This window comes from Lissotriton helveticus, chromosome 7 (genome assembly GCF_964261635.1).
Source record: "Lissotriton helveticus chromosome 7, aLisHel1.1, whole genome shotgun sequence".
Classification (NCBI taxonomy): domain Eukaryota; kingdom Metazoa; phylum Chordata; class Amphibia; order Caudata; family Salamandridae; genus Lissotriton; species Lissotriton helveticus.
This window is the reverse complement of record NC_136068.1, coordinates 1,757,687,982-1,757,710,026: the sequence shown is the minus strand read 5'-3', so window position 1 is coordinate 1,757,710,026 and position 22,045 is coordinate 1,757,687,982. Positions and strand designations below refer to the sequence as shown.

The window sequence follows — 22,045 nt, the reverse complement described above, 5'->3', positions numbered from 1 at the left end:
TTTTAACCCGGAGGACAGGCCAAACCAAGTTCTACCTCCAGTCCCGACTGAGTCCAGGTTTCGGTCATAAAGAGAACATCTAGGCAGTGAGCATCCAGTAGCAGTTGGATCGCCACATGATGTTTAGGCAGGGACCTGACATTAAGTTACCCTCGCACTATTACCTCCTTCCTGACAAAATCAGTCGTTATACTAGCTGTTTCCTCAAAGCGGAGTGTGGCAGTCTTATCACTTGCTGACTTACCTATCTGTATTAACTCTTCACTGGAGTAGCAGATCCTCTTACTAGGATCACCCCACATCAAATCGGGCAGCATGGCTGGAATTGGGCGCGACCGGTGAGCGGACTGGCGCAGATGGGCTTGCATTAGGCCCGCCTTTGGCGGGTCCGCTGCGCGGTCACGCCAGCGTGCAGCTTATGTAGGTCTAGGGCAGTAAAAAGACTAGACCGCCGACCTCAAAATGGCGGGTCCGCTCTCACAGACAAACACCGCGAGGACGGTCTAGAATCTAGGTATTCCAGGGTCAGTACGCTAATTTCCTATACCTGCTTCTATTCAGAGCTTCTTTTGGGCACAAATGCAGTGTTGTAAAAATAATGTGTGCAAATACACAATCTAATATTTCCCCCCCACAATTCAATTTCCACTCTTGTTTTAAAAAGATACAAGCGCATTTTTAAAAGAACGAGTATACAAGTGTGCAGGTTAACGATCTTCCCACCACACAAGAATTCAAGAAGTGACACCGTGAGCTCAGAGAAGAGGCTGTGTGAGCTCGCTTGGGTGCTTGCATGAACACAGTGAAATGACACCATGAGCTCGGGCGGAGATCCGGTATGATCTTGCTTTGGTGCTTGCATGAACACAGTGGAGAGACTGTATGAGCTTAGTGGAGAGGCTATGTGAGCTTGCCTGGGCGATTGCAGGAACACAATGCAGTGACTGCATGAGTTCAGTGGAGAGGCTGTGTGAGCTTGCTTGGGTGCTTGCATGAACGCAGTGACGGCATGAGCTCAGTGGAGAGGCTGTGTGAGCTCGCTTGGGTGCTTGCATGAACACAATGCAGTGACGGCATGAGCTCAGAGGAGAACCTGCGTGAGCTCACTTGGGTGCTTGCATGGACAGAGTGCAGTAACTGAATGAGGTCAGAGGAGAGGCTGTGTTTGGTTGCTTGGATGCTTGCATGAACACAGTGCAGTGACACCATTAGCTCAGAGGAGAGCCTGTGTGAGCTCGCCTTGGTGCTAGCATCAGCACAGTGCAGTGACTGTTATGTTATGTTATGTTATGTTTACAGTTTTTTGTAAAGTGCAGGGGCTTCATGGCACTGACCAACAGAACAGAACATCCTGATGAAAAAAGAGGAGGGCCAAAGCTGATGAAAAGAGCCAGGTCTTAAGCTGTTTTCTGAATGCCAAAAGGTCGGAGCAGGAACACAGTTCCAGAGGGGGAGAATTCCAAAGTTTGGATGCAAGAGTAGCGAACCTGCGACCACCTTGGCGTTGTAGTTTGAATATTGCCGTTACCAGAAGATGAAGATTAGCAGAACGAAGGTTGCTGGAAGGGGTGTACCTGGGCAAAAGGGTGTTGATAAATTGAGGGCTACGGACGTGGAGGGATTTAAAAACCATACAAGCTGCTTTGAATTTTACTCGCTGGCCAAAAGGGAGCCAGTGGAGTTGTTTCAGCAGAGGTCTAGCTGACTGCCAGCGGGCCTGCCGATGGATCAGTCTGGCAGCCTGATTCTGAGCCAGTTGGAGACGTTTACCCAGATAGAGAGGGAGGCCCAAATAGATGGCATTGGCATAGTCCAGGTGGGACAGTACAAGCGCTGTCACCACCTGGATCAGGGCCGATTGGGTTAACATCCGGCTGATCTTCCTTATTCTACGTAACTGGTAGAAGCAGGAGGATACCACCAAGCTCACCTGGGCCTTCAGTGAAAGTTCACTGTTGATGATTACTCCCAAGCTCTTGACTGAGGCAGAGGGGGTGGGCGGGAGGCCTAAATCAGGGGGCCAATAATGTGGGCCCCAGAATATTTTGCTATTGCCGTTGAGAATGATTTCTGTTTTTCCCGGATTCAATTTTATATGGTTCGAGTCCATCCAATGACAGATGTGTAGCATGGTCTCTTGGAATTCCTTAACAGAAGCGGTAGAGCCGTCCACAGTAAAAATAAGCTGTAGGTCGTCCGCATAGTTAAATGTGGAGACCTTAAACTTCCTCAGCGATTGAATCAGAGGGACTAAATAAAGATTAAACAAAAGAGGGAATAGGGAGGACCCTTGAGGGACCCCCACAAGTAATTGGGAGTTTAGTGACAGTGAATGGGGCCAGACGGACCGCTGGGGTGTGGTCACTGAGAAATGAGCTGACCCAGCTGTATGCTGGGCCTTGGATACCAGCTTGTGTGACACGGTCGAGTAAGATAGTGTGGTCGACCGTGTCGAACACCGCAGACAAATCTAGTAGGACCAGGGCCTGAGGTATTGCCTTGTCTGCATTTGCACGAAGCGAATCCATAACGGCAGTTCTGACAGCCTCCGAGGAATGAGCAGGCCGGAACCCTGCCTGATGGGGGTCCAGATGGTTAACTTGCTCAATGAAGTTGCAGAGATGGCTAGTAACATGAGTTTCAAGTATTTTGGCCAAGTAGGGGAGAAGAGATATTGGCCTATAATTAGAGAGGATCAAGGGGTCTGCTCCTGTTTTTTTTAGGAGGGGTACAACCACTGCTTCTTTGAAGGCTTTGGGAACCACTCCTTGAGAGAGGGAGGCACTAAGAAGGGTCAGAAAGGGAGCAGGAATAGCCGAAAGAATTTCCTTATGAATATACGGGGGGCAGCAATCTCTAGGGGATCCAGATTTTACCATTGTGGATAAGGTACGTAGGGAATCAATATTGAGGGGTGGAAAGTGATAACAAATGTGGACACTAGAGCTCGAGGAGATAGTATGCGGGTTAAAGCAGGTAACTGGAATGCTGGCTTTTATTGCCGAGATTTTGTCCAGAAAAAAATGAGTTGAGGGAATTGCAGAGGTCTTGGGTCACAATAGGTTTTGGGAGGGCTCTTTCCATATTGGATAGTTTGTTGACGATAGCGAAAACGTCTTTAGATTTGTTTCCGGAGCAAGTTATTATGTCAGAAAAATAAGTTGCCTTAGATTGAAGTATAGATTGCTTGTAGGCAGTACGGGCAACTATGTAGATAGTTTTAGCATGGGGGTCATAATTACTCCTCCACTTACTCTGGCGGGTATCGAGTTTTTTTGCCCTCAAATCCTCAGGAAACCATTTCTGGGAATCCGGGTGGCGGCTTATTTTAAATTTCTTCAGAGGGGCATGTGAATTGCTTGCTGCTAACAACCAATCGAAGACGTTTATTTCAGCCTGTCCGAGATCAGAGTTCTCAGCTGGAAGTGTACTTGCTAAGCTATCTAAGAATGCTGGTTTATTAAGAGTACTCCATTTGCGGATAAGACCTCCTGCCGTTGCACAAGACTTGCTGTCCGATACGATGGAAATGGTGAATTTTATCAAAAAGTGGTCTGACCATACGCAGGGGCTTATGGTGGGAGTAGAGATGGTAAGATTACTACTCCACACCTGATCGAGAATATGGCCCTTAACATGCGTAGCAGATGAAATGTGATGCCGAAGATTAAGGCCAGACAAAAGTTCCATGAGTTCGGAGGCCTGCGGACCGCCCAACTCATCACTACACCAATAGTTAAAATCTCCAACCAGGAGTATATTAGCATAGTCTGTGACTATGGTAGCAAGTTGTTCGCACAAAGACAGGGGGAAAGAGGCCATATATTGAGGGGGTCTGTAAACTAAGACACAAATAAGAGGGCCGGATTTGGAATCAAGTTTTATTACCAAATTGTCTACTCCCGGAAGGGATAAGGCGGACAGGGAGGTAAAGACGTGATCTTTCTTGATAATTGAGGCTACTCCCCCACCCGTTTTTCCTGGGGCCCGGTCACCATGTAAGATGTAGTATTGATCCGGGAGTGCTGCCAGGATGTCTGGGGGGGAATCGATACTGAGCCAGGTTTCCGTGATAAAAAATATGTCAGGTTTATCGTCTAGAAGAAGCAAATTGGTGTTTAGCCAGGGAGCGGGTATTGAGATATAAGGTGTGAAGTTCTAGATTGAAAGTTATGATGGATGTGGGCTATGGCTATAGCAAGGGGTTGCAGGCAAGGTCTTGGATGTGGTAGGGGAATATGTAGCTGGCTTAAGCGACGCAGGATGATAGGACAAAGTGAGAATCTTGCCTGGTATAGTGCTCGTAGATCCTTCGAGGAATATATGATCAATTGGGCAGGGGACAGGTCCCAGGGAATGTCTGGGCGCGGACGGGCGCAGATGGGTTTGCCTTTGGCGCGCCGCCGGCGCTCGCTGCGCGTTCGTAGGATGAAGCCATTTATGCCAAGGAGTGAGGGTGGGCCAAACAACTGGTCCGCTCGCCCTCTTCCTCACCTAAGATGGCGGCCAAAGAAGCCCCAAGACAGCTCCTAATCGGCTGTGGTGGGGGCGAGGAGCAAACAAGCAGTGCAAGAGAATGCCACTTACAAGCAGCAGGTCAATGTCAATAAAAGAAGGTAAAAAATAAAAATTTTAAAAATAACGCTAACGCTGTGTCGCATTCCCGGCTTTTCGCCTCAGGAATGATCACGCTCTCTGTTGATCTGCGCGCGTAAAGGAGGGCGCGGTTTTTATGCCAAGGAGTGAGGGAGGGCCGAGCAACTGGTCCGCTCGCCCTCTTCCTCACCTAAGATGGCGGCCAAAGAAGCCCCAAGACATCGCCTAATCGGCTGTGGTGGGGCGAGGAGCAAAGAAGCAGTGCAAGAGAATGCCACTTACAAGCAGCAGGTCAATGGCAATAAAAGAAGGTAAAAAATACAATTTATAAAAATAACGCTAACGCTGTGTCGCATTACCAGCTTTTCGCCTCAGGAATGATCGCGCTCTCTGTTGATCTGCGCGCATAAAGGAGGGCGCAGCTTTTATGCCAAGGAGTGAGGGAGGGCCGAGCAACTGGTCCGCTCGCCCTCTTCCTCACCTAAAATGGCGGCCAAAGAAGCCCCAAGACAGCGCCTAATCGGCTGTGGTGGGGGTGAGGAGCAAACAAGCACTGCAAGAGAATGCCACTTACAAGCAGCAGGTCAATGGCAATAAAAGAAGGTAAAAAATAAAATTTTAAAAAATAACGCTAACATTTTATATGACTATATGAGCTCAGAGGAGAGGCTGTGTGAGCGTGCTCGGGTGCTTGCATGAACACAGTGAAATTACACCATTAGCTCAGAGGAGAGCCTGTGTGAGCTCGCCTTGGTGCTTGCATCAGCACAGTGCAGTGACTGCATCAGCACAGAGGAGAAGCTGTGTGAGCTTGCTTGGGTGCTTGCATCAATTTAGTGCAGTGACTTAATGAGCTCAGTGGAGAGTCTTGTTCATTTACTTGGGTGCTTGCATAAACACAGTGCAGTGACTGCATGAAATCAGTGGAGAGTTCTATGAGCTCACTTGGGCGCATGCATGAACACAGTGTAGTGACTGCATGAGCTCAGAGGAGACCCTGTGTGAGCTTGCTTGGGTGCTTGCATGAACACTGTGCAATGACTGCATGAGCTCAGTGGAGAGGCTGTGTGAGCTCGCTTGGGCGCATGCATGAACACAGTGCAGTGACGTCATGAGCTCAGACGAGACCCTGTGTGAGCTTCCCTGGGTGCTTGTATGAACACAGTGAGGTGACTACATAAGCTTAGTGGAGAGCCTTGTTAATTCACTTGGGTGCTTGCATGGACACAGTGAAGTGACACCATGAGCTCGGAGGAGAGGCTATGTGAGCTAACTTGGGCGCATGCATGAACACAGTGCAGTGACTGCATGAGCTCAGAGGAGAGTCTGTGTGGTCTCACTTTGGTGCTTACATCAGCACAGTGCAGTGACTGCATACGATCAATGGAGAGCCTTGTAAATTCACTTGGGTGCTTGCATGAACACAGTGCAGTGACTGCATGAGCTCAATAGAGAGTCTGTGTGGTCTCACTTTGGTGCTTACATCAGCACAGTGCAGTGACTGGATGAGCTCAGAGGAGACCCTGTGTGAGCTTGCTTGGGTGTTTGAATGAACACAGTGTAGTGACTGCATGAGTCAGTGGAGAGTCTGTGTGGTCTCACTTTGGTGCTTACATCAGCACAGTGTAGTGACTGCATGAGCTCAGAGGAGAGCCTGCGTGAGCTCACTTGGGTGCTTGCATCAACACAGTGCAGTGACTGCATAAACTCAGCGGAGAGCCTTGTAAATTCACTTGGGTGCTTGCATGCACACAGTGCAGTGACTGCATGAGCTTAGTGGAGAGCCTTGTAAATTCACTTGGATGCTTGCATAAACACAGTGCAGTGACTGCATGAAATCAGTGGAGAGTTTTGTGAGCTCGCTTGGGCGCTTGCATGAACACAGTGCAGTGACTGCAAGAGCTCAGTGGAGAGGCTGCGTGAGCTCGCTTGGGCGCTTGCATGAACACAGTGCAGTGACTGCATGAGCTCAGTGGAGAGGCTGTGTGAGCTTGCTTGGGTGCTTGCATGAATACAGTGCAGGGAGTGCATAAGCTCAGTGGAGAGGCTGTGTGAGCCCGCTTGGGTGCTTGCATGAACACAGTGCAGTGACTGCATGAGCTCAGAGGAGAACCACTGTGAGCTTGCTTGGGTGCTTGCATGAACACAGTGCAGTGACTGCATAAGCTCAGTGGAGAGCCTTGTAAATTTCCTTGGGTGCTTGCATGGACACAGTGAAGTGACACCATGAGCTCGGAGGAGAGACTGTGTGAGCTTGCTTGGGTGCTTGCATGAACACAGTGCAGTGACTGCATGAGCTCAGTGGAGAGGCTGTGTGAACTAGCTTGGGCGCTTGCATGAACACAGTGCTGTTACTGCATGAGCTCAGTGGGGAGGCCACGTGAGCTCGCTTGGGTGCTTGCATGAACACAGTGCAGTGACTGCATAAGCTTAGTGGAGAGTCTTGTAAATTCACTTGGGTGCTTGCATGAACACAGTGCAGTGACTGCATGAGCTCAGAGGAGACCCTGTGTGAGCTCACTTGGGTGCTTGCATAAACACAGTGCAGCGACTGCATGAGCTCAGAGGAGAGTCTGTGTGGTCTCACTTTGGTGTTTACATCATCAAAGTGCAGTGACTGCATGAGCTCAGAGGAGAGCCTGTGTGAGCTCGCTTGGGTGCTTGCATGAACACAGTGCAGTGACTGCATGAGCTCAGAGGAGACCCTGTGTGAGCTAACTTGGGTGCTTGCATGAACACAGTGCAGTGACACCATGAGCTCAGTGGAAGTCTGTGTGGTCTCACTTTGGTGCTTACAACAGCACTGTGCAGTGACTGCATGAGCTCAGTGGAGAGCCTTGTAAATTCACTTGGGTACTTGCATGAACACAGTGCAGTGACTGCATGAGCTCAGAGGAGAGTCTGTGCGGTCTCACTTTGGTGCTTACATCAGCACAGTGCAGTGACCGCATAAGCTCAGTGTAGAGCCTTGTAAATCACTCGGGTATTCGCATGAGCACAGTGCAGTGACTGCATGAGCTCAGAGGAGAGCCTGTGTGAGCTTGCTTCGGTACTTACATCAGCACAGTGCAGTGACTGCATGAGCTCAGAGGAGAGCCTGCGTGAGCTCGCTTGGGTGCTTGCATGAACAGAGTGCAGTGACTGCATGAGCTCAGAGGAGAATCTGTGTGGTCTCACTTTGGTGCTTACATCAGCACAGTGCAGTGACTGCATGAGCTCAGAGGGGAGCCTGCGTGAGCTCACTTGGGTGCTTGTATGAACACAGTGCAGTGACTGCATAAGCTCAGAGGAGAGTCTGTGTGGTCTTACTTTGGTGCTTACATCAGCACAGTGCAGTGACTGCATGAGCTCAGAGGAGAGTCTGTGTGGTCTCAATTTGGTGCTTACATCAGCACAGTGCAGTGACTGCATGAGCTCAGTGGAGAGTCTGTGTGGTCTCACTTTGGTGCTTACATCAGCACAGTGCAGTGACTGCATGAGCTCAGTGGAGAGCCTGTGTGAGCTTGCATGGGTGCGTGCATGAACAGAGTGCAGTGACTGCATGAACTCAGTGGAGAGGCTGTGTGAGCTGGCTTGGGCGCTTGCATGAACACATTGCAGTGACTGCATGAGCTCAGTGGAGAGCCTGTGTGAGCTCACTTGGGTGCTTGCATGGACAGAGTACAGTGACTGAATGAGCTCAGAGGAGAGCCTGTGTGAGCTCACTTGGGTGCTTGCATGAACAGAGTGCAGTGACTGCATGCGCTCAGTGGAGAGCCTTGTAAACTCACTTGGGTACTTGCATGAACACAGTGAAGTGACACCATGAGCTCGGAGGAGAGGCTATGTGAGCTCGCTTGGGCGCGTGCATGAACACAGTGCAGTGACTGCATGAGCTCAGAGGAGAGTCTGTGTGGTCTCACTTTGGTGCTTACATCAGCACAGTGCAGTGACTGCATACGATCAATGGAGAGCATTGTAAATTCACTTGGGTGCTTGCATGAACACAGTGCAGTGACTGCATGAGCTCAATAGAGAGTCTGTATGGTCTCACTTTGGTGCTTACATCAGCACAGTGCAGTGACTGCATGAGCTCAGAGGAGACCCTGTGTGAGCTTGCTTGGGTGTTTGCATGAACACAGTGCAGTGACTGCATAAACTCAGCGGAGAGCCTTGTAAATTCACTTGGGTGCTTGCATGCACACAGTGCAGTGACTGCATGAGCTTAGTGGAGAGCCTTGTAAATTCACTTTGGTGCTTGCATAAACACAGTGCAGTGACTGCATGAAATCAGTGGAGAGTTTTGTGAGCTCGCTTGGGCGCTTTCATGAACACAGTGCAGTGACTGCATGAGCTCAGTGGAGAGGCTGTGTGAGCTTGCTTGGGTGCTTGCATGAATACAATGCAGTGAGTGCATAAGCTCAGTGGAGAGGCTGTGTGAGCCCGCTTGGGTGCTTGCATGAACACAGTGCAGTGACTGCATGAGCTCAGAGGAGAACCTCTGAGAGCTTGCTTGGATGCTTGCATGAACACAGTGCAGTGACTGCATAAGCTCAGTGGAGAGGCTGTGTGAACTAGCTTGGGTGCTTGCATGAACACAGTGCAGTGACTGCATGAGCTTAGTGGAGAGGCTGTGTGAACAAGCTTGGGCGCTTGCATGAACACAGTGCTGTTACTGCATGAGCTCAGTGGGGAGGCCACGTGGGCTCGCTTGGGTGCTTTCATGAACACAGTGCATTGACTGCATAGGCTTAGTGGAGAGTCTTGTAAATTCACTTGGGTGCTTGCATGAACACAGTGCAGTGACTGCATGAGCTCAGAGGAGACCCTGTGTGAGCTCACTTGGGTGCTTGCATGAACACAGTGCAGTGACTGCATGAGCTCAGAGGAGAGTCTGTGTGGTCTCACTTTGGTGCTTACATCAGCACAGTGCAGTGACTGCCTGAGCTCAGAGGAGAGCCTGTGTGAGCTCGCTTGGGTGCTTGCATGAACACAGTGCAGTGACACCATGAGCTCAGTGGAAGTCTGTGTGGTCTCACTTTGGTGCTTACAACAGCGCAGTGCAGTGACTGCATGAGCTCAGTGGAGAGCCTTGTAAATTCACTTGGGTACTTGCATGAACACAGTGCAGTGACTGCATGAGCTCAGAGGAGAATCTGTGTGGTCTCAGTTTGGTGCTTACATCAGCACAGTGCAGTGACCGCATAAGCTCAGTGTAGAGCCTTGTAAATCTCTCGGTACTTGCATGAGCACAGTGCAGTGACTGCATGAGCTCAGAGGAGAGCCTGTGTGAGCTCGCTTGGGTACTTACATCAGCACAGTGCAGTGACTGCATGAGCTCAGAGGAGAGCCTGCGTGAGCTCGCTTGGGTGATTGCATGGACAGAGTATAGTGACTGAATGAGCTCAGAGGAGAGCCTGTGTGAGCTCACTTGGGTGCTTGCATGAACACAGTGCAGTGACACCATGAGCTCAGTGGAAGTGTGTGTGGTTTCACTTTGGTGCTTACATCAGCACAGTGCAGTGACTGCATGAGCTCAGTGGAGAGCCTTGTAAACTCACTTGGGTACTTGCATGACCACAGTGCATTGACTGCATGGGCTCAGAGGAGAGCCTGTGTGAGCTCACTTGGGTGCTTGCATGACCACAGTACAGTGACTGAATGAGCTCAGAGGAGAGCCTGTGTGAGTACAATGGGTGCTTGCATGAACAGAGTGCAGTGACTGCATGAGCTCAGTGGAGAGCCTTGTAAACTCATTTGGGTACTTGCATGGACAGAGTACAGTGACTGAATGAGCTCAGAGGAGAGCCTGTGTGAGCTCACTTGGGTGCTTGCATGGACAGAGTACAGTGACTGAATGAGCTCAGAGGAGAGGCTGTGTGAGCTCACTTGGGTGCTTGCATGAACACAGTGTAGTGACTGCATGAGCTCAGAGGAGAGGCTGTGTGAGCTCACTTGGGTGCTTGCATGAACACAGTGCAGTGACTGCATGAGCTCAGAGGAGAGGGTGTGTGAGCTCACTTGGGTGCTTGCATGAACAGAGTGCAGTGACTGCATGAGCTCAGAGTAGAGCCTGTGTGAGCTCACTTGGTCGCGTGCATGAACACAGTGCAGTGACTGCATGAGCTCAGAAGAGAATCTGTGTGGTCTCACTTTGGTGCTTACATCAGCACAGTGCAGTGACTGCATGAGCTCAGAGGAGAGCCTGCGTGAGCTCGCTTGGGTGCTTGCATGGACAGAGTACAGTGACTGAATGGGCTCAGAGGAGAGCCTGTGTGAGCTCACTTGGGTGCTTGCATGAACACAGTGCAGTGACTGCATGAGCTCAGTCGAGAGTCTGTGTGGTCTCACTTTGGTGCTTACATCAGCACAGTGCAGTGACTGCATGAGCTCAGAGGAGACCCTATGTGAGCTCGCGTGGGTGCTTGCATGAACACAGTGCAGTGACACCATGAGCTCAGTGAAAGTCTGTGTGGTCTCACTTTTGTGCTTACATCAGCACAGTGCAGTGACTGCATGAGCTCAGAGGAGAGGCTGTGTGAGCTCACTTGGGTGCTTGCATGAACAGAGTGCAGTGACTGCATGAGCTCAGTGGAGAGCCTTGTAAACTCACTTGGGTGCTTGCATGAACAGAGTGCAGTGACTGCATGGGCTCAGAGGAGAGCCTTTGTGAGCTCACTTGGGTGCTTGCATGACCACAGTACAGTGACTGAATGAGCTCAGAGGAGAGCCTGTGTGAGCACAATGGGTGCTTGCATGAACAGAGTGCAGTGACTGCATGAGCTCAGTGGAGAGTCTTGTAAACTCACTTGGGTACTTGCATGGACAGAGTACAGTGACTGCATTAGCTCAGAGGAGAGCCTGTTTGAGCTCACTTGGGCGTGTGCATGAACACAGTGCAGTGACTGCATGAGCTCAGTGGAGAGTCTGAGTGGTCTCACTTTGGTGCTTACATCAGCACAGTGCAGTGACTGCATACGATCAATGGAGAGCCTTGTAAATTCACTTGGGTGCTTGCATGAACACAGTGCAGTGACTGCATGAGCTCAGTGGAGAGTCTGAGTGGTCTCACTTTGGTGCTTACATCAGCACAGTGCAGTGACTGCATGAGCTCAGAGGAGAGCCTGTGTGAGCTCACTTGGGTGCTTGCATGTACACAGTGCAGTGACTGCATGAGCTCAATAGAGAGTCTGAGTGGTCTCACTTTGGTGCTTACATCAGCACAGTGCAGTGACTGCATGAGCTCAGCGGAGAACCTGTGTGAGCTTGCTTGGGTGTTTGCATGAACACAGTGTAGTGACTGCATGAGTCAGTGGAGAGTCTGTGTGGTCTCACTTTGGTGCTTACATCAGCACAGTGCAGTGACTGCATGAGCTCAGAGGAGAGGCTGTGTGAGCTCACTTGGGTGCTTGGATGAACACAGTGCAGTGACTGCATGAGCTCAGAGGAAGTCTGTGTGAGCTTGCTTGGGTGCTTGCATGAACAGAGTGCAGTGACTGCATGAGCTCAGAGGAGAGGCTGTGTGAGCTCACTTGGGTGCTTGCATGAATACAGTGCAGTGACTGCATGAGCTCAGTGGAGAGCCTGTGTGAGCTCACTTTGGTGCTTGCATGGACAGAGTACAGTGACTGAATGAGCTCAGAGGAGAGCCTGTGTGAGCTCACTTTGGTGCTTGCATGGACAGAGTAGAGTGACTGAATGAGCTCGGAGGAGAGCCTGTGTGAGCTCCCTTGGGTGCTTGCATGAAGACAGTGCAGTGACTGAATGAGCTCAGAGGAGAGCCTCTGCCTTCACAAAGACATTTTGGATAACGTGAAGAGTAGTTCTCCAGCAGGACTCTTTTGCACACTCTTATGTGCTAATTATGAATTGACCTAAACATATCTATAATACAAACAACATCTGATTAATCGAGCAATACTCATAAGCAATTATTACAGACAATCCTGGGTGATATTAACACCCATTTGGATAATCTGACCGACCCTTCTTCCAGAGAACTTACTTCGAGCCTACAAGCCCTGGATTTATAGCAACTTGTCCTTGAGACCACACATCAAAAAGGGCATCTTCTAGACCCCATTTTATGTAACTGTTCCAATCTTCTTACCAAAAGTCCCTCTCCTCTACCATGGTCTGACCATTTTCTTATCCCCTTCACATGGACCCCCCTCGTCTCCCCCCACCAAAGCCCCCGACAACTCTGCTATCACGGAACTGGCAAAAAATCCCCCTATCCGAATGGCAAACTACTTTACAAAGTACAAACCCCCCCAACGCACTGAATCCTATCCAGGGGAACGATAACTACAACACATGGATTACCAACTCTTTAAACCTGGTACTCCCTATAAAAAGTCTCTGTCCCAAGCGGGGCAATCCTACAGCCCCATGGTACACAGAAGACCTACGGAAGGCCAAACGCGCCTGCAAGCAAATGGAAAGAAAATGGCACCTTGACTACTGCCTAGCAGACAAAGTCAGTTACAGAGCAGCTATCAAAAATTATAAAGCAGACATCCGACGAGCTCAGGCCACTTTCTATGAACACAAAATTAACAATGCTGCGTCCAAACCCAAGGAGATTTACCGTATAGCCAAATCCCTCCTACAACTCCCTGAGACTTCTAAAGTCCACAATAATACCCAGACTCACTGCGAGGAAATTGCGGAATTCTTTCATCACAAAATTGAATTGATCAATTCCTCCTTCCCTCACACAGCCACCATGCCTAGAGACCCCACTAACACCGACCCTTTAGTAGCCCCACCCAGCGTTCTCAACAACTTCCCCGCTCTGGACAAAGCCAATCTGGAAAAATACATGGGACTGGTCAAATCTGGATCCCCGACCGACCCAGCTCCTCCTAGGGCGCTCATCCAAATAACTAGCCAGATATCACCTACCATTCAAGACTTGCTCATCTCCTCCCTTGACACAGGCACTGTCCCACCCTTATGGAAGAAAGCTATGGTCAAAGCGCTTCTAAAGAAACCTACCCTGGACCATTCTAACCCCTCCAACTACCGACCTATATCCCTTCTGCCCTGGCTTAGTAAAATTCTAGAAAAACACGTCAATTCAGTACTGACAGACTTTCTAGAATCCAATAACAAACTGGACCCCACCCAGACTGAGTTCAGACCCCGTCATGGAACTGAAACTGCCCTGATTGCAGTGACGGAGGAGGCAAGAAGGATATTGGACGGTGGCGGTGCTACGGCCATAGTCCTACTTGACCTGAGTGCCGCCTTCGACACCGTAAATCATAGAATCCTACTTCATCGCCTCAGTATGATTGGTGTGTCAGGCATAGCTCTTACCTGGTTAGAATCATTTCTCTCAGACAGGTCCTTCCAGGTATTCGAAAAGGAATTCACCTCCTCTAGTAAACCTCTGAACTGTGGAGTACCTCAGGGCTCCTCCCTGAGTCCTACCCTTTTTAATGTTTACCTTGGCCCCCTAGCTGATGTCGTCCGCCCTTTCGGGGTAAAAATTGTCACCTACGCGGACGACACTCAGCTGGTGGTAGCCCTAGACCACCCTTCCCTCAACCCCAAACACAGCCTGCACAATTGCCTGAAAGCCGTGGCGTCCTGGATGTCGGCCTCCCACCTAAAACTTAATGGAGACAAAACAGAGGTGATGCTCCTTGGAAATAACATCCCGAAATCCATTGATACTATCTGGCCCCTCTGTCTAGGCAGCCCCGCACAACCTAAGGATCAAATTAAGAGCCTTGGGATCTGGCTCGACCACAATCTCACCTTCAACTACCAAGCCACCAAACTAGCTGGTATCTGCTTTGGTCTGATGAGATTGCTCCGCAAGATTCTCCCCCTTCTCCCGTTTCACTCCAGACGGAACATGGTCCAAGGACTAATCCTGTCACGCCTCGACTGCGGTAACGCCCTTTATCTGGGTGCCCCCCAGTCTACACTGTCCAAACTACAAGTCATTCAAAACTGTGCGGCAAGAATCCTCTTGAACCTTCCTCGCCGTTCCCCAGTTACAGCCAGATTGAAGGACCTTCACTGGCTTCCTGTGAAAGCCAGAATAGTATTCAAGAGCATGTGCGTTGCACACCGATCCTTCTGGGGAACAGGCCCCACCATAAATCACCGCTTGGTGGAAGCCTACTGTCCTTCCCGATCCCTCAGATCCGCGACCTCCTACCTAACCTCCGTACCCCGCATCAGAAGAGCCAGATGCGGAGGCCGCTCACTTGCCTACAATCTGGCCAGAATCTGGAACTCTCTTCCCCTCGCAATTAGGTCAGAACCCAATCTCCTCACCTTTCGAAAACTCTTAAAAACGTGGCTCTTCAATAAATCCCACACTTAACCCTTCCTCCGTCTCCCACACTCCCATCCCTATAGCACAACCCTCAGTCTGTCTACAGCGCTGGGACGCCTCCGGGTAGCCATCGCGCTTTACAAATCTTCATTCCATTCCATTCCAGAAAAGACTGTGCTTTGTTTGCACTTTTAGTAAAGGAAGGTGGACGTTTGAGGCTGCTTCACAAAGTCACATAAGCGTAATAAAGCAGATTCCTGTACCCAGAAAGGTTTTTTTTCAGTGAGCTCCTATACAAACTACGTACAAGTACATGCCGTATAAGAATGGCTCTTCTAATGATTCTCCACACCCTGAGGGACAAGCAGCACCCCCGCGCCTTGAGACTCTCACGGGTGAGTAGTTGTGCTTTACAAACCGCTGATTGATTGATTGAATGCGATTGATTACAAATGTATAAGAAAATAATCTTCTACTCTTTCCAGAAACCAGCACTCATTCTTTTACAAACTAAGCACTGCAGCAATATTGACCAGATGTTGGCTTGAACTCCTCAGTGAAAATAAACATACGTTGGTTTTCGAAGGACAAACGTTTTCAGTACAGGGCTAGGACCGGATCAAGGCCATTTTCTAAAGACATCCACACAGGATACATTTTCTTACAATGAGTTTAAATGGGACAGTTCACATACTGAAAATGTATGTGACACAACTAGTCCTCGTGTTGTCTTATTGGGCATTCTTGGTTGTTAGTGAGGAGTGTTCATTGATTTGAGTTTGGCAATATTGGTGCACGATGATGAATTCCCTGATAATATCATCACAGCCTTCCCCTGATTGGGTTCTGCATTTAGTACCTCCCCACACTGTGGTTTGAAGAGGGTTTATGTTCTCTCCTTTTTCTTTTACTCCTGTTCTCCTTCGCTTTGCTTTGTTTTATCATGTCACTTGCTCTCACAGTCCTCTTCTTAGATGCAGCACAGCAAACTGAGCTAGAAGTGTTTTAAAAAAAGATGCTCTTTCTTAGAATTATTACTGTTTTCCTTTTCAGTGCTTGCAGACACTTCCTCTTACCCAATGTTCACTGGTTGGTTTAGGTGAATGCTTCCCGTTTGTTATTCTTACAGTGTTTTTATTTCCATGTTTACTGTTACTTTTCTGTCGTTTCCAGATCATGTGTTTAGACCCATTACTATTTACCTGGGTAAGTTCTTTTCTGTTATTTACGTTTCACCCCTGAAATATGCTGTTTAGTTTTTCAAATTAATTTGTTGCAAATAGAAATTTCACGGGGAAGTTTTGCAAAACTGACAATCTTTGAAACTCCACTTGCAGATGCACAGGGAGAATGTACCTGCATAAAGAAGGCGTCAGTTTTTTGAATTTTTCCTGTAACCCTTGTGTTGCAAAGTCATCCTGTGCCCTGGGCACCCCCCAACTTTTTGCTGACTGGAACTGGTGGTAACTGACTCTGACTGACCCTGGGCTCTGTTTAACCAGGCCCAGGGCCAGTGCCAAGCCAAAAGGAACACATTAGAATACAGTTAAGACACCCAACATACACTAGGGTACACTAGGGTATGGTGGGGTACCCCTGTAATTGGCATGACCTACCCCTTAAGCCCCTAGTATGTAATAGGGCAGGGGATTAACACTACCTAAAAGTCTCCAGTATCCTGGGGCATGGCAGTTTAGAGGCCAGCAGATTTTCTGCACTTGCATGTGTGCACTGCTAAAGCCTGAGGTCAGTTTAAAAGCAGAACTGGTGGCCAGGACAGCTTTTAAACCTCAAATTGTACCCAAACTCGACTTTGGGGGTAGGGGCACTTAAAAATAAAAAACCTACCATGTTTTTGCATATTAGGGACCCCCAGGGTCACCCCTAGGTATCCCAGGGGTAGGGGGTCAGTTATCTATAAGGAGCGCCCTTATAAAATGAAGTTTTATATGCCTGGGTAAAGTGAAATTTTACATGTCACTCCCCACATTGTATTAAAGAGCTGCTCAAATTCGACTTTGATGCTAGAAGAATTGGGTATGGATGATCTGCTATATTTCTGCAGATTCAGAACCCCTTACGTCTCCCCTAGTTGCACAGGGGTTGGGGGTCCTGTAGAAATATGGGAAATACTTATTAAATATGGTTTTATAAGCCCTGGTTCTCGAAAAGTGGCCCAGGTCATTTTCCCTATTGCAAACCCCATGGCCCATAGGTTAACATGGTAGGAAGTGATTGATTAATAAATATTGATAGGAGAGGACTAGACGGACCATTCAAAGACTTCCCAGAATGGTCATAGTAAATCCAACAATATTATATTGTTAAATTTCTCCTAAAGCGTACATACAATAAGTTATGAGACCTTCTTGTTTGTAAGTCCAAATTCAGCCTTTCAGTGGTCTGCCCTGATTGGTCAGAGTTAAGAGGATTAGCCAGGTTGCTGGGAGGCCAGTGTGCTGTTCTATAGGAATGCGAGGCCAGGAGGTGGCGTCGTAAACTACGCTCTTCAAAGGCAAGAGGGGAGGCCTGGGTTTCACTCCACTATGACAGTCGTGACCCAGAGGCAGGGCTAGGCTAAAGAAAGGAATGTGCAGATGGTACGGGGATGGTCCATGGAAATTAGATATCCCAGGGGGTGTGTTTAGCCAGCTCTTACCTCCTTGCTGGAAAATCAGCCATTATGGATTTGCAAGGATGATGCACTCTGGAACAAACTAAAGCCACACTCCACAGGATGTGGTCATAACTATGAGGAGTTGCCCTGCTCTCATTGGTCAGCAGTGACCTGGTGCTTGACCCAGAGAATTTTGAGTAAGTATCTGAGAGGGACAGAACCCTCCAGATCTGCTGCTTGAAACTGAATGAAGCAAGAAGTGTCCTGCTGAAGATTTTGCTGTGTGCAAGGAACTCTAAGGCCTGACCTATGAAGACTGCACCATCTGAAACTACAGCCCTGTGGATTACCTTGCTGCCAAAAGACTCAAGAGTGGAAACTCCCTGCAAGCTACAGGTTAACAGAGCTCACCTGGACAGCCCCACAAAGAATTCAAAGCCTGGAGTACCAGTGGAGTACCAGTGGATTTGTAAGGGTTTTGTTCAAGTGGATTGCGGAATTGAAGTTTCACACTTTCAAGGACTCTCTTGGAGATTCCAGAACCTTGGATTGTGTGTTGGATACTTTGGGACCTGCAAGCAGAATGCCAGGAAGGTGTTCTAACTGGACCCCGCTTGCTGAAGAAGGCGGCCCACTACAGTGGTGAGAATTCTTCAGAACAATTTATAGAGGTGTGTCCCTGGCAGAGAAAACGAAATGTCTTAAAGGTGCGCTGTTGGTTTCTAAGCACTAGAAAGTGACTAATCTTTAAAAATTCATATATCTGGTTCCCTACAGTGGATTATTTTCGTTTTGGTGTCATTTAAAAGATAAAACTATTACCTATTTCTATAAATTGGTGTTGGATTTTTATTTTGTGTTGTGTCCTAATTATTTACTGAAATGGTGTTTTTGAATGCTTTACATACCTCTCTTTGAAGTTAAGCCTGTCTGCTCGCAGCCACGTTACCAAGGGTTGAGCAAAGGAATAATTTTCTAAGACCAATGCTGAGTCCCATCATGTGTTAGTGGCCTAATTGCCAGTGGCAGACCTACATTTGCCCCTACCAATAAGCCACTTTCCAACACCTTGTTTGTAAGACAATCTTTTGTTTTCTTTTTTAAAAGATTTGCATTATTTAGGATTGTTGATTATTTTTTAAATTGTCTTTCTGATACTGATAAAAGCTTTGTTTATAAACTTAGCACACCCCTTTTTTCGACTTTGCCATTACTGCCTCACACAAATGTCGGTACGAGGTGACATAACAGAGAGAAGTCAGGAACCAAGTGCCACATTTACTATATTTTGACTCACTGCCGTGCAGCAAGCCTTCCTACTGTGCTGTTGTGCGTCAATATAAAAGATACGGCTCATTACTGTCCTTCTCCTGTGCGCAAACACAGACACCATTGCGCCATGGTGCAAGGGTGCCTGTGTTGCATGGATGATTGTTTATGTGCAGGAAGGGGCACCTTCCTGCACTAAAACAATCATTAAAGGCAATTGAAGGTGTTTTCCTCTTTCTATGTGTGGTGCAGAATCCAGCACACACAATAAGCAAAAAACGAAGAGAAATAAAAGAATTTCTCCTCATTACACCACTCCTATACCTCCCTCTGCCTCCCGTGGGGAGGCGGCGGATACTGGCGCATTCCCAGGTTAATGACATTTTATAAACCTGGCAATGCGTCAGGTTACGTGGATGGTGCATGGGAACACCCACAGCAACACCCATGGAATGCCTCTTTCACACAGAGTATTGTGTGAAAGGGTCCCATGTTTACGAATCCATGAAAAGTCACACAGGATGACTGTATGTGGCCTTGTAAATATGGGCAGGCACACTGCGCTGCTGGTGCGTCCAAAAAAGTGACGCACCAGCTCCACAATGGGCTTGCAAATGAGGTCCCTAGTCATATATTATCCGAACTGACAAGCCATAAAAGTGTTATTTTGTGAAATTAGTAAAAGGTGGTACTTACATATAACAGTCAGGGTGATGCTCTTGGTAGTTTGTTTCTGCACAGCTGGAAAGAATGAGGTGCAGGACAGGCTTTTGTTGTTATGCTGCCTCGAAGCTGTGAAAGTGATAGTAGATTTATAGATCTTGGTACCATTCAGATTATCAATATTATCAAGTGACTGATTGTATTTAAATTGTGACTCGAAGTTCCAGGTTATCTTCGGGGCTGTGCCTGAGCACCTCCCGGGCGCCGTGCACTCCACAGTCACCGTTTCACCCTCCTTCACTCGATCGGGGAGCGAGATTGCTGGCGTGTCCTGAAGATCTAGGAGACAAAAATTAAAATGAACAACATTATTATCGTTGTTTTTAATAAAAGACACCATCTAGGGAGCAGCAGTTATAAAGAAGTCCGACGATGCCAACATGTCTGATTTATTTGATAAAGGTCAGTTTTGTTGTCATGGTTACATTGTAGGTTTACATGCTGCATGCAATGCCAACACACAATCAGAAAGCCTTGTATTTTATTTATTTATTTTTCAGGAGTTTTATATAGCGCTGTCTAGACCCGGAGGTATCAGAGCGCTTTACATGAGGGTCCACAAAAATTACATTACAAGATTATACATAGGTCATACACCCAGATGCCCCTACGCTCATAAAAGAAAGCACTCAGTCAAACATACCCACCCGACTGGATGGGTTAATGAATGAAAAATGTAGATGGCTGCGCGAGTTCTGTAATGAATGAATGAATGAAACAAGTTGTTAAGTGCAAACAGCTGCCCATATAGGAGTGCTGGCGCTAAGCAAAGATGAGCAAGACAAAGTAAATTCATCTTAAACTACAGAGAAGAGAACAAAACATGGTTTTAGCACTTCTGAATTTAGTGTCCCCATTTACCTTAAGCAGCGGTAAAGGGAAGATTGTTTGTGATTTACCACTGCTTTTTTCGCGCTTCCAGATGCAGATCTAAAAATGTCTACATAAAGCGCAGTATAGAAAAACCCATTCCTGTCATACTGAAAATTTGCTGGTGAAAGTAAAACGTATTGTTAAATGTCAACCCAAGATTGACATGGCAGGTCGGCGTTTGCTCTCCACTACGGCGTTTTGTTCTTAGCGCCGTCATCTGCTGCTTCTAACTGTCGCGTTTCAATAAGTTTCAAAAAGTCGAAGGGGAATCATTTAATCCGCTGCCAGCGGATTAAATGATTCCCCTTCGACTTTTGAAGCAAACAGGAAATTGATAACACAAAACACGCCAGCTCGCAGTCATGGCCCGAGCGTATTGAAACGCGACAGTTAGAAGCAGCAGATGACGGCGCTAAGAACAAAACGCCGTGGTAGAGAGCAAACGCCGACCAGCCACAAGCAAAACAAGGTCTTCATGTTTATTAGCACCAAGAGCAGCTGTACGACACACTAAAAGAAAGTACAGACAAACGTTTACATCAATGCAACTACAGGCTGCAGCTTAAAAAGAAAAAGGTGAACCCACAGTATTGGCCTCTAGAAAACAGACAAGAGTGAAAGTGCCCTGAAGAGAATCTGGGAACTTATCCCCCGGATTCGAAACGCGTCGGCTTAGAGAAGGAGAGAGTAGGAACATTGAGTGAAAACCGACCAATGCCTGATGATTAAATTGATCAATCTCCTCTCTTTCTTCAGATTGATTCTTACATTGTCCTTAATTGGCGTAATGTGTAGTGATTTTTTTGAAAAATCTTGCAAAAAACGGAGTGATTGTCTTTTTGCAATGTGTGGTTTAATGTAAAAATGTATATAGAATATGTTTAATTGTTTGTATAGTTTTTGTATGTATATATGTTAGTTTGTGTAGAACCTAATAGCTTCTTTCTCACATATGAAAAATTAAAAACATAAACATGAAGCTATAGAAAAAAAGTCAAAAGGGTTAAATAAAGGTACCCAAACAAACTAAGAATCATTATTTGTTTGTTTATAGTGACTGCAAGTAGAAGTGGAGTAGGCAGCTGTTGTTGTTTATAGATATTCATAGGGTCCAGCCTACCCCACGTCCCAGGACCTAGCTCCATAGCGTGACATATACACAGTATAAGCATCACATATATTCAATAAGCACTACAGACCAATGCTATGAATGTCCACTCACATTCATTATAAGACCGATACCATGTCATTACAAATCATTGAAGAACCCTTCTGCGCCTGGCTATCTATGAACAGATGCTGGGCTGGACACGAAAGTCGCACACTTGCAGTCTGAACACATGTACACTCTTGTGTACTCACATGTTTATGTGTAGCCAGGCCAGTGCCTCTTTCCATACCTATGCAACAGTGATCTTATCTTAAAATGAGTACCCTGGTAGTCAACATGCTCAGCCCAATTGCACAAGTGGTGAGACTCCCTCACTGCAAAAGTCCATAAACCGGGCAGTCGAAAGTGAAACATCCTGGGACACTAAATGGGTGGAAGAGTATGAGTGAAGAGCAACCCAAACCTATTCACATGTTTCTGTGTTTGATCATATTAGTGTTCCAATACTAACAGACATGTAAACCTCGAAGAAAGGCCACATGTTCTGTAAACAGCTGATACTATACAGTGGTGATCTTGT

The 22,045-nt window shown here is 47.6% G+C and overlaps 1 protein-coding gene across 1 annotated transcript in view; it reads right to left on the bottom strand.

Moving 5' to 3' along the window:
- LOC144769682 (myeloid cell surface antigen CD33-like) overlaps positions 1-22,045 on the bottom strand; it is a 113,240-nt gene that overhangs the window by 36,997 nt on the left and 54,198 nt on the right. Inside the window, exon 3 of the mRNA XM_078653874.1 lies at positions 19,455-19,760. Coding sequence (XP_078510000.1) covers positions 19,455-19,760 — 306 coding nt within the window. The remainder of the gene's footprint in view (positions 1-19,454; positions 19,761-22,045) is intronic.